At 36.3% G+C, this 12,412-nt stretch overlaps 1 protein-coding gene across 3 annotated transcripts in view; it reads right to left on the reverse strand.

Moving 5' to 3' along the window:
* The window catches only part of OXR1 (oxidation resistance 1), a 60,935-nt gene that overhangs the window by 30,541 nt on the left and 17,982 nt on the right, over positions 1–12,412 (reverse strand). For all 3 annotated transcript variants that reach the window (XM_065752221.1, XM_065752219.1, XM_065752220.1), the window contains exons 3-7: positions 11,773–11,880; positions 10,180–10,299; positions 6,444–6,596; positions 3,785–3,969; positions 532–1,325 (exon numbers count right to left, since the gene is read on the reverse strand). In XM_065752221.1, coding sequence (XP_065608293.1) covers positions 532–1,325; positions 3,785–3,969; positions 6,444–6,596; positions 10,180–10,299; positions 11,773–11,880 — 1,360 coding nt within the window. The remainder of the gene's footprint in view (positions 1–531; positions 1,326–3,784; positions 3,970–6,443; positions 6,597–10,179; positions 10,300–11,772; positions 11,881–12,412) is intronic.

The following is a 12,412-nucleotide window of genomic DNA, read 5'->3' on the forward strand; positions in this document are numbered from 1 at the left end:
AGCTTTTCCTACATTCAGCTTTGATTTGGTCAGCGCAGACAAAACAAAACATAAGTGAATGTTCTAAAACCAATTTAAGTCTCTGCTATATCAAAACTCCAGTGTTTCCTGCTCGCATCATAGAACTTAACAAGGTATACGTGTCATGAGTTTAAAGTCATTCCCTGAAATTCACTCAGATACATCAAGACCAAAGCTTAAGCAATATTTAGCTGTTCGCTAGTGAACATTTTTGACTGAACTCTACAGTAACCTAATCATCATGGATCTCATATGTTTATAGAAATCTCCCCTACAAAGATGCCACAAACTTTAATTTAAATAATCTTGACAAGGAAAAGTGTCAGTAAAGGTATCCATGTTTTCAGTTTCTTAAGCAGTATCTTTCCACTGGTTTATGTGAGAATGGGCTAGACATATCTGCACAGTGGCGAAAAATAAGCAACACATGAGAATGTGTTCCACGGAGCAGAAGGCAAAGCCAATAGTCAAGAAGAAATAGAAAGGCCATACCCATAAATACTGGCTCACCTTCTGATTGCCCATCTCCTGAAGTCACAGTTTTCTGACTAATTTCTTTTTGTGAATCCTGCTGCATATTTTCTCTTTGTTTTTTGGTTTGTTGCATAGTATGGGTCTTCCAGAGTTTGCGAAGTTCCTCAACTTCTGACTCCGAGTCTTGAGCTTGTTCTTTCTCTGCATCTCCCTTCCTAGTTGGCTCTGTCTCTTGAGAGTCTGTGGTACCTTCACAATGTGGACTTTCCTCTCTCATCTTACTCTCTATTTCTGGTTCTTTTCGTAGCGTGGAGTCTCGATCTTTGCCCATTTCTGTCTCTTTGTCACATTCCTCACTAACATGTGATCCTTGCAAAGACTGCTGGAGGATGTTCTCCATGCTCTCACTAGAGTCTTTCCTACCCTTTACAGACACCTCTGCACCTTCTGAATCTGTGTTGTGGGTATCTGACTGTTTAACACTGACAACCATTTCAGCACTGGGTTTTAAGACACTGCCAGCTTCTTTTGAGTCCAAAATGGTTGTTAAACATTCTGCGCTAGTTTGGTTTACTGTTTGGACAGATTCTGACGATGCTCCTGAAGATTTGTCTTGTCGAAGCTCATCCGAAGAAACAAGTTCCTCACGTATTGGAGAAAGTTCTGATTCTGTGAACACATCTTCTGAAAGAGACTCCTCTGTACTCCTTGGAGCAGTGCTAGCACTGTCATTGCCTGTATCCTGAATCCTGGAATCCATTTCTTCTGTATTGCTCTTTGCAGCTTTCTTGGAATGGCAAAGTTCCCTTACAGACAGCTGTTCTACATCTCTGTTGAGCAAATAAGAGTATTATAACAGCATTTATGTCAAGCTTTTTTCTTTATTAAGTTTAGTTAAATATTAAAAAAATAAATATTTTAGGATTAGTTAATTTTTACGACAATGTCTCTCACTCCTTAATCCAGTAAGCATCAGCAATAAGAAACAAGCACAAGTATGCTTGTCCAACATTTGTTTAACAGTAAGCTTATGGCAGACCTTTCGACAGTATGACATAGATGTAACTTCCAAATTTCACATTACTTTTGCAAGCAGATCTTTCATAACCAGAGAATGTGTATGAGACTCTTAAAGTGTAAAACAAAAGAAATGCACGGTAGCAGAAGGGGCTGAAAAACCCTGCATAACCCTCAGCTCTCATATCCTCCACAATCTTTACAGGTTTATCTATCAAAGAATATATCTTTAAATTTAATCTGTTCCATTCAGCACAAAGCTCACACCCAGCTCCCTGGTAAAACAATGCCAGAAATCACTTGGTCTAACCTTGTCTCAGCTAGACAACATGGAACAATAGGAACCATCAAGGTATTTTTTTTTAATCAAGATCTTACCATTCTGCCTATGGAAAATAACAAATAGTGATTATTTGCTCACCAGTTAGGTATTTAACTCATTATCTCTGTTAAGCAAAGTACGTCCTGAACTAGTTGCTGCAACTCAGCATTTTGAATAACAGAAATCAGGTATTGATAAGGAGCGTAAAAACAGAAAAGTAGACTTGTAAGAATGTACTTCCCTTGAGGAAAATTATCCTATTCAAAATTACCTTCAGAAATAAGCTAACTAGAATTCTACAGGTTTTAGAAAATGAGGGCTACTAACGGGCTGTGAACTTGCTTAATTTTATCTGTATCACTTCAGAATTCATCCAAAAAGCTGTCAAAGTTTTAGCAGTACACAACCTTCATAAATAATTTCTCATATTTAATCATACTTTTGACTAGAGTTCTAAAATGCAGATACCTTACCTAGAAGAACTTCATCTGAAAAGTCTTTTTTCAAAATTAAGAGCTTCATACCTTAGCTTAACTATACTGAGGTATAAAGACACTGAGATTTATCATCCCTTTATTTTTAACAGTTAAGCAAATAGCTTTATTCTCTCATGCATATATATACATATATACAGTTCCTCTGTACACTTGCTGGCAGTTAAATGACTAAAGGCAGCCTTTATTTGTGCTTTATAGGCATGAAAATGAGGCACGATTTTTTAATTCAATTTTTAAATATGTTCATTTTTAATGTTAGAATTTATAATATTTGTGTTTTCCTCAGAAATAATAAGAACATAAAAAATTAGGTAAAAGAATAAAATAAAGGTTTTTTTATACTGCTGTTCAAAAAGTTTTGAATGCCTACAGCAGTGACCAATACTGAGAAATTAAAACTAATTAAAGTTCATTTTGTTAATTTCAAACAATTCTAGATCACAAAGGCAAATATACAGTTTTATCTCTAGCCAAAAAAGGGAAAAATTATGCCATAAAAATATTTATTAGCCACAGAAAACTGGTCATCTAATTACTTAACAGAGTAAGAAAATGTGGAACGCCACTTGGAAAGCAGAAAGTGCTACACAAAGATTTATATCTAAAGTTGAGTTTCTCTGTTCTTTGCATCAGTTTTTAAATTGTCAAATATTCAAATGTATCTCCTCAACTGGAAATGGTAGAAGTGTTGTGGTACCTCTTGCCATACTTCTCCCATAAGAGGAAGTTAAAATCCATTTATGCAGGGGATTCTATATATGTAGACTGCTCCAAAAGTAATGTCTCCTATTTATTTCCACAAACTACAGATACAAACAACACAATAGCAGTGTTTGACAGAAAACTCTTAGCTACGTAACACTACATAACACATCATTCAATACAGTCACCATCATTAGCTATGCATCTTCACCAGCGATGAATAAGAGCCTATATGCCATACTTGGCAAAATCTGTACCACCCACCATCTGATCATGCTATTGTGCTCACATCCACTCTTTGGCTTCAGAAAGCACTGTTGAATGTCAGCGCGTACAATTTTTTCCGCATGGAGGATTCCAATGACACACCTTTACTCCATACGCACTTCCATATATGGACTCCACATTGACAAGAGTGCCCCTCTGCTGCCATCTGTCACACATCAAAAAACTGCAATGGGATGTTGGTGGGAAGGTTCAACCTCTACTTCCATAACACCAACATCCACCTCTGACATTGCAGGCTAACATAATAAAATAGGAGACATTACTTTCAGAGCAGCTCTGACAGTATAGTGAGTGTGAGAACTGACGACAAATCAAGACTTCTCCATGGCCTCTCCAAGCCACATTTCAATACTCTTAAGGAAAAAAAAAAAAAAGAAAATGTGTTTGTGTGCTAGCTTTGCATGGTCAGGCACGAGGATACAACTCATTATACTCAAAGCTCACAAGTACTATACTATCTTACATGCTCAATGAATCCTTAATTTTGCTGTCCATAATTTCCTTATACAAAGCAGCTGACATCACTTCTTCCATAGGACACATGATGCCATACTCTTCACAGCCGTTCTCCTGGACAAGAGGATCCATTTTATGAGGATCAAACATTATATTATTTGGCGTCACTAGCAGCACACCATTGACTGTACCCTAAAATGAAAAGGAAAAACATATTTCAGCTTGTTCTTTTTGTGTGTGTGTGTATGTGGAAAAGTGTTGTTTTTTTTAATAAAGATATAAAGATACTTTTAAAGCGTTTATAAAGTTTTCTTGCATTATCTGGAAATAGTCTCTGAGGATGGAAATTAATGAATTCTGAGAAAAATTCAATGAGTTTTGCTCCTTTTTGTTCTTAAGAACTATTCAATAGTTAGTTGCTTGCAATCTAATGAATATGCTAGGCAGCTCATCTAAAATAAATACACATACATTTCTTGGAAAGCCACAGGGCTTTTTGCTAGTTCCAAAATTTAAAGTAAAAACAACAATCAATCATCTCTGCCATCACACCAACTGTTTTTGAGGTATTGACAATCCCAGTGTTCTGAAACACTGTGGATACTAACCAACTTTTATTTGAAAGATCAAAGCAAAAGCAAGCTACTGTCCACAGATTTTTTTTTAACAGGTATTAAGTGCTATTTTTAGAGGTGTTACTGGTTCAGAGGAATCTCTTTGTAACATTTAAGTATTTGAAAGCCTGAAAATTAGTTTGACTGACAGTAGACTTCTTACTGAAGTAAAAATTAAAGTCTGCATATAGCTATTACATAGTTCAATATAACACAACTACATGAAGTGTGTCTGAACAAGACTTAAGAATACCACTTGAAGTTTCTTGTATGTAGGAAAGATTCTAAAGGTATGAAATAAACTCATATCCCAGTGAAGTTTAGGTTTAACAGTCTCAAGAAGTACTGAACCGTTTCATCACAAAAAGTCACCTGCACACACCAGGTTGTCAAAAACAGAAATTCTTATTCTTAAAGATGGCCCAGAAAATACAGTCCAGGTAAAAAATCTGCATATTAAAGTGAATTAAACTGCACCTGAATATAAAATAACTCAGAACTGAATATTTATCTTCTTTCTATTAAATTTTCTTAGGCAACAGAAAGTTGGGATTTTAAATTCTATACAATATCTGAGATATAGGTTCTGATCAATCATGGTAAGGAAGGATTGGAGCCACACTCAATATTTGGGCTCAACTGTACAATTAAGACCAGACAGTTCAGTAAAAACACACTTAATGAAAGTATGAGAGAATTTCCTTAATGCAATTTTGACGTGAATTTGTCATTAAATTAGTCCATTGTTTTCTTGAATACACACAGGAGAATTAAAACTAATGCACAATTTACGAAAGATGAAGACAGACGTTCAGTTTCGTTTTTAAATATCTTTGTTTCTTGTAGAAGTTTTGAATCCACTCATTATTTCCCATTTCACTTTACAAACACTGTTCTTTTTGTACTCAGCTTGCCAGGGTTTCATTTAAGTCTTAATATTGCTAATTCTCTTTTACCTACTACTTCTCAAAACAAGGCAAGTAAAACCACTGTGCGACAAATGCCAAGCTGCATGCAGAATTTCTGAAATCTACAACTCATATTTCAACAACTTAGCATTCATTGCCCACTCTCCAATCCACATAGGCTAAAGAAGTCACGCAGGGGAAGAACACAGAGTAAAGCTAACTAACTGTAGAACAAAAAAAGTAAAATAACAAAGCTTTTACAGTGCTTGTTTCAGTACACAACCTATGCTAGAAACATGCGTACTGTCAAAAGGCTTCACATTTAGACAAAAAAAAAAAATCAGTAACACTTTCCATGCAGCTTTAGGTGATTCTCCTTAGATCTGCTTACTATCTGCATTACTCATCTACAAATCTATTTCTAAGGAAGAGCAGTAGGTAGGTGTATTTCTAGAATCAAACTTCAGGTGAACGAGAAAGTACAAGTACTCTGCTTTAATTCAGCTTGAGTGAAAGCATGTTTTTCTCAAGTAAGTCTTTCTTATTGAAAAGTGAGAGCAATACTTCTCTTCCCCACCCTCAAGAGCATTCCAGGCATTCTGACCATTGACAAGCTCAGTTCCTAGAAGCTTGCACAACACTTGGGTACATATAAGCTGCACGGAAGTTAAACACTAGTAACATTATGAGATTTCTGTAAGAAGAAAGCATTAAAATAAAAATTGATTATGATATATACTTCTATCTGCTATGGAAGTGTCTGCAGAATCAGATAACTTCTGCTCTCATTGTTCTGTTTTTGGAAAACAGAAGTGAAGTTACCTAACTACATATTTTCTTACAAGGCATATTCTGCATCGTGAAGAAAGTATTACCTGAAAGAGATACTAACATGGGGAACTAACAGCTTTCCTGCCCCTCAGCACAAAAAAAAAAGTCTCAACAATATGTCTATAGGAAGTTTGTGAGGTTAATTACATAATAACTGCTTGTCTTACATTTAATAAGTAAGTGGTCTGGGAATACAAAGAAAACAGTAAGAAAAATGTACAGAAACACAAAAACTTATATAAGACAATCTTACCGTATATTTATTTTATTTTTACATTCCAAACAGTAAATATAAAACATGAATGCTAAGTACCTTGCCATTGGTGATGTACTTGCAGTTAATTTTTAGGAACTTCTCTGTAAATGCTTCCTCCTCTTCAGAGGTAGACGATACCACTCTCGTAGTACGAACGCATGGATGTGCTGGTGAAGCAACCGATTCTTTCCGTTGCACTCCATCTGGATCCTAAAAGGGAATGCAGAAGGAGAATGCAGCAGCCTGCCTTTTCATTAAGGGATCTTCTGTTGTGTTTGTTGTTATTCTTTGACATTAACATAAAGGTAAAAATAGAACTCCAAATCCACTGTAGTTCATACTTTGATTGGAGAGTACACGCAACTCTAATAAAGTACAGCTTAACTAGCCCATGGGAAGAAGTGCCAGTACACAACAACGTTCAGAATCAACGTAGGAACACACAAAATACAAACTTACGTAAGGAGATCACTTGATACCTTTTCACATTCGAAACCATGAGTGACAGGCAGTTAGCAGAAAGGATTATTTCCCAGCTTTAACAAACAAAAGCCCTGTTCAGTGCTATAATATTATATATTATTCTATGTTTGAAGGTCTCACTGAAGGTCAGCTAGTAGAAGCCTTGGCTGATATTAAGCCTAAGCCTACACTAAATCAAATTGCTCATGGCTATTCCAGTCAAGATCAAAACTAGAGATTGCACTGCCTCTCCTAGTAACTTGTTCGAATATTTAACCAATCTCACCGCAAGAAGGTTATTTAACCAGAACCTTCTGTGCAACATCCTATAGTTGTTGCTGCCCATCCTTTCACGCTGAAGACGCCAGGTTATTTTCCTACTTGCAGCCTCTCTACCTTCTACAATGCAGTAATCAGTTTCTCCATCAGTATTTTCTTCCCCAGGCTAAAAAACAAACCAACCAACCCCAGCTTCCTCAGTCAATTTTGAAGCATGGTATTACCATCATAAAATGGATGACCTGACAACCCTCCATTGGGTTATCTCCAGCATATCAATTTTTACCTTGTACTGAAATGAAATAAGTGAACATAGCACTGCAAATGAAGCTCCTGTGACAAGGAATAATTCTCCTGAACTATTTGGCATTACTCATCTTCTACCTGTAACATGATTAGAATTCACTGCCAGAAGAGAACATTGTTGAACACCTTCACTACCAGGACACTAGGTCCTACCTCTCCTACTCTGGGGTAGTGTCAAGTACCAGTCAATAGTGGGGTTTCTCAGGGTTCCATTCCAGGGCTAGTTTTCTTTAACACTTTCATCAATTACTTGGATACAGGACTCAAAGGTATACTAAGTAACTTTGTGTAAAATACAAAACTGGGAGAAGCTGCTGATTGCTTAGATAGTAGAGTGTCTGCAGAGAGATCTTGACAAACGAGAGCATCGGGTAATCACTAAATGCATGACATTTAAAAATGGCATGTGATAGATTCTGCACCTGGGACTGGGCCTTGAATAAATGTATTGGGGGACAATAGGCTGAAGAGCAGCACTGCGAAAACGGATCTGAGGGGTTCTGGTTGATAGCAAGCTGAATATTAAGAAGCTTTTTAATTGCTTAATCCAATAAGCTTTTTAATTTGTGCATAAGATTGTTGAGTAAAGAAGAAAACCAGAAAAACAAGCCAGTCAACAACACAAAAACAGCAAAAGAAAGGCTTAGTCTAAGCCAAGTTATTACACAAAGCCTGATGCTAAGCTTACTGAAATACATACTGAAATCTTAACTTAAATACAGCTTTGTAAGAAAAAAAAACAGGGTTATAAAGGACTACTAGTCAAATGCTGGTTTGTATTCACTTGCACAATACTGCGAAACTATTGTTTGATGAAACAGAAATTGAAGCAAAAAGCTCAAGGCTGTTATAACCAACTTCTGAACCTCTGCTTAGGAAAATACAGTCATCTCATCCAATTCCTAGTAATCCACAATCATAATAAATAGAGATCTCATTACGTCACACAGGCAGAGTAGCATCACTTCTCAAGTTAACCTGCAAGTTTTGAGGACAGTCAATAATGACAGACAGCGCTACAGAGCATAAAATGATGTATACTAACATTGTTCTCAGTAGGGTAGTAATCAGCAGAGGGGAAAAAGCATGGAAAACAAGTGCAATTAAAGAACCAAACTCTCCAGCCTTACCTTCAAATTTAAGGCAACCACCACTTACACTGCTGATAAAAAAAACAACATCGCCAAAAAGAATAAAAATCCCCACACACAAACTCCACACTGAAGAGTGCAAGTGATTTCTGCCATTCTTCACTTGTTTTGACCAAAGTCATCTAGACACCGTTCACTTCCCTTACACAGGTTTTGAAAAGCATTAGAAACAGTGTTGTCCATAAACAAATATTCTGTTTAAATTTTCCTGAAGTGTTTAAAGGGATCCTTGTGTGATATGTAAGGGTATGTACAAGAGTTCTGCAGAACTCAGAATAGCACATCAAGTGAAAATGAACACTCAAGATGTTGCTAATGCTCAATTGCCCACACCAGGCAAAATAATCCTGCCTAAGAAGATTAAAGCTTCAGAAGTTTTTTAATCCATTTTGTTTCTTCTATGATTTCAAGCTTTAATCTGTTTTTGCTGATTATATGCATGACAGTTGGAAAAAAAATTACTGATACACTACTTAGTCCCCTTATCTACTACTGCAAACAAACTTACACAAAATAATTCACAAGACCAAAGCTAAAGTGTTTCTCCTGACAAGATATATATTTACTACATTGTTGAAAGATCTCCTATTTCTGTAAGTGTGACTAATTTTTTCCTCTGAGTAGCTTCTCGGTATATATTCTGCATAGGTAGGCCTATACTAGCATTTTAAGTCATTCTGAGAGTTAACACAGAAGAAAAGAGACTAATCTAGTCTATTTACTGAGCTATAACACCTCCAGTTTGGTTTCAGGAGTAGGCATCTGACAGCTTTACTATACACTATCAAGATATTTGGCTATTCAAAATAAAAGAAAATAACTGGGAAGAGATTAGTATTGACATGTTAGGAAACAGAATACATATATTCAGAATATATGTCAGAATTACATATATTACAGTATCAGAACTGTATCTTCTCTGCATATTTCTGGTTTGAGTTCTTCCCATTATATTCTTTTAATAGCAAACTAGTGTTCCTGGAAATACTTTCACAAAGTGAGCTCAAAGACAAGAAACTGCATTTAAGCTTAATTATAGGGCAGCTTTCAAAGCTTTATAGTTAAGTACAGAAAAGTCTATAAACACAGACAATGCTATTAAATGAAAGCTGCCTATAATCAACTCTCAATAATCAGCCCTTCACTGAAATAGACTTTTTATTTCTTTTTCCTTAACGAAGCCAAAGGAAAGCTCCTCACAACCTCTATACTAAGGGAGGGGTGATGGGTAGAACCCTTAACTACATAAATATTCTTGTCAATATAAAAATGTATCATTGCTACAGAATATATCACTACTATTCAAAATCAGATAAAAATACTTATCTAGCTCCCAAAGGTAACACACATAAATGCAACAGGAATCAATGCTTAAGATATCAATCTGCAAATATAGTAATGACTTGAATGCAAGCCAGTTTTCACATAGAAAACTCATTTAAGATAGTACAATCTCACATCTACTATTCTGCTTTCAACTCCAGGTGTTAAAGTACTTTCTCCCCAGAATGAATAAATACTTTAAGAAGAAAGCATAACATTAATAACATTCATCTCATAAGGGAAAAGTTACTTTCAAGAATGGGTATACCTACATTTACTGTAGCTTTGTCAAACTCTGCTTCTGAAGATGTAGGTGATAGGGGACTTATAGGGCTTAGAGAGGGGGAGCTGTCCACACTAGATATGTAGTCTGGGTCAGGAACATACAAAATCTATAAAGAAGATATAATGCAGTTAGAAGTTATGCTTTCAAGTTTACTTTAGATTTTCCACTACTTCAGCTAAATGTCACACTTTCTCAAAATAAACTATTTTTCCTCCAGTTAATTTTAACAGAGTTGAGGGAATAAAGAACGCAACAAAACTTCCTGATTTTTTTTTAACTTTGAACATTTTTAAATACTATTTTAGGAAGCAAGTAGATATTTAGTCATAACTGAGAAAAGGTCCAAATAGAAAGCATTACAACTATAGAGTTTGTCAGAAACACTCCACAGTATACATAAGGATGTCCTGCCTGATTACTCCTCTTGCTTACTTGAATAACCAAGAGGCAGGCTAGGAAAAGTGTTTACAGACATGCTCTTAGCACCAAATGTAGAAAAGGAAATAGTCTAGAAAGTTATTCACCCCTTAAAGAGACTGCTTGGGGCACAGTAAGCATTCAAACTTAGACTAGGTTTTGAAGCAATCAGAAATAAACACTGAAGCATAAAATGGTTTGGGTTGGAAGGGACCTTTAAGATCATCAAGTTCCAACCCCCCTGCTATAGGCAGGGACACTTCCCACTAGACAACTTGCTCAAAGCCCCATCCAGCCTGACCTTGAATGTTTCTAGAGAGAGGCATTCTCAACCCCTTCTGGGCATCCTGTTCCAGCATCTCAACACCTTCACAGTAAAGAATTTCTTCCTAATAACTACTCTAAATTTATCCTCTTCCAGTTTAAAACCATTTCCCATCATTCTGTCACTACGTGCCATTATAAGAAGTCCCTCCTCAGCTTTCCAGTAGCCCCCCTTCAGGTACTGTGAGGCTGCTATGAGGTCCCCCAGGAGCCTCCTCTTCTCCAGGTTGGAAAGCCCTAGTTCTGTCAGCCTGTCCTCATAGGACTGTTTCAAATAAAAGGCTAATACCAAATGGCCTCATCAGCTGCTCTATCACTTCTTTCTAGCCCTAGTTTTAAAGTAAATGAAAAGGGCTGGTGGAAAAGGAAAAAAAGAAAAATTAGAAGTAAGCAAGCAATACTGACCTAGAAGAAATAAGTAGCAGTCTTACAGGTTACACAGTCCTGCTAAAAGGACAGCAGCTTTAAGATTGGAATGAAAACATTCAACTTACTGAAGCAGAAATGCAAGCAGTAGCATGCAGTCAGAAATACAGTTTGCAAGCTGTACTATGAATTGATTTTCAGAGCAAGCCATTGTAAACAGCCTGCTATATTGACAAAGCAGCAATTTAGCTTGTGTCCGAGTGTCATTACATCATTAAAGTTCATTGATTTTATTTGAGAGAGAAGTATTTTCACTGTGGGTTTGTTTTTTGAGGAGGAAATCACAGATCAGAAAAAAAAAACTGGTCTTTTACTAAGACAACAGGAATTTAGTACTTGCTCTGATAGAACATGAGAAATCTGGGTGAAAAAAGTCTTTGGTGAGTAAGTAACATACATAGTATAATAGTACCTGTCCAGGAACGACTGCTCTGGAGAAAAGCTTATTTAATTGAACCAGTTCATTGGGTGTTGTATCAAATTTCAAGGCAATACTGTTTAAAGTATCTCTTGATTCCACCTGTATCAATTGAGGGAAAGAAAAGAAAAACAAAATCAAGTCTGTAAGCAGTTAGTTCAAATACTAGCTTATAACTTTTAATAGTATGTAGATTTTTGTCAACTCTAAGTCCACCTACCTTGTACTGCCCCAAAACATAACTACCTCCTGGTTATCAACCTAATTTAAACTTGTATATTAACACCTGCCTCCTCACTCAGATGTCAGGAAATCAAAATTGTCAGTCCCACACACTGGACTGTAGCTCAGATACAGCACCATAACTTCCTCTATAAGTTCAATGCTGGGTACCTCTGGACATACACACTATTGTCTGATTTCACAGAACCTCTCATCTTTCTCCATCTTCTCCACAAGCCTCCTACTGAAATAAGGTTCTGTTAATCAGATTTTCAAGTAAAGATCACTGAGATCAGGAAGATGAGCAAAACAGGTCAACTAGTATTAAAGCACTCGAAAACGCATGTGTTCAGTCTAAGTGATTTCTGAGACAAGAAATAATTTTTTTTCCCCACAGTCTTAATCTCGCCTT

The sequence above is a fragment of the Cyrtonyx montezumae genome, unplaced genomic scaffold, assembly GCF_038088225.1.
Source record: "Cyrtonyx montezumae isolate F1298 unplaced genomic scaffold, pur_monq_1.0 scaffold_8, whole genome shotgun sequence".
Taxonomy (NCBI): Eukaryota; Metazoa; Chordata; class Aves; order Galliformes; family Odontophoridae; genus Cyrtonyx; species Cyrtonyx montezumae.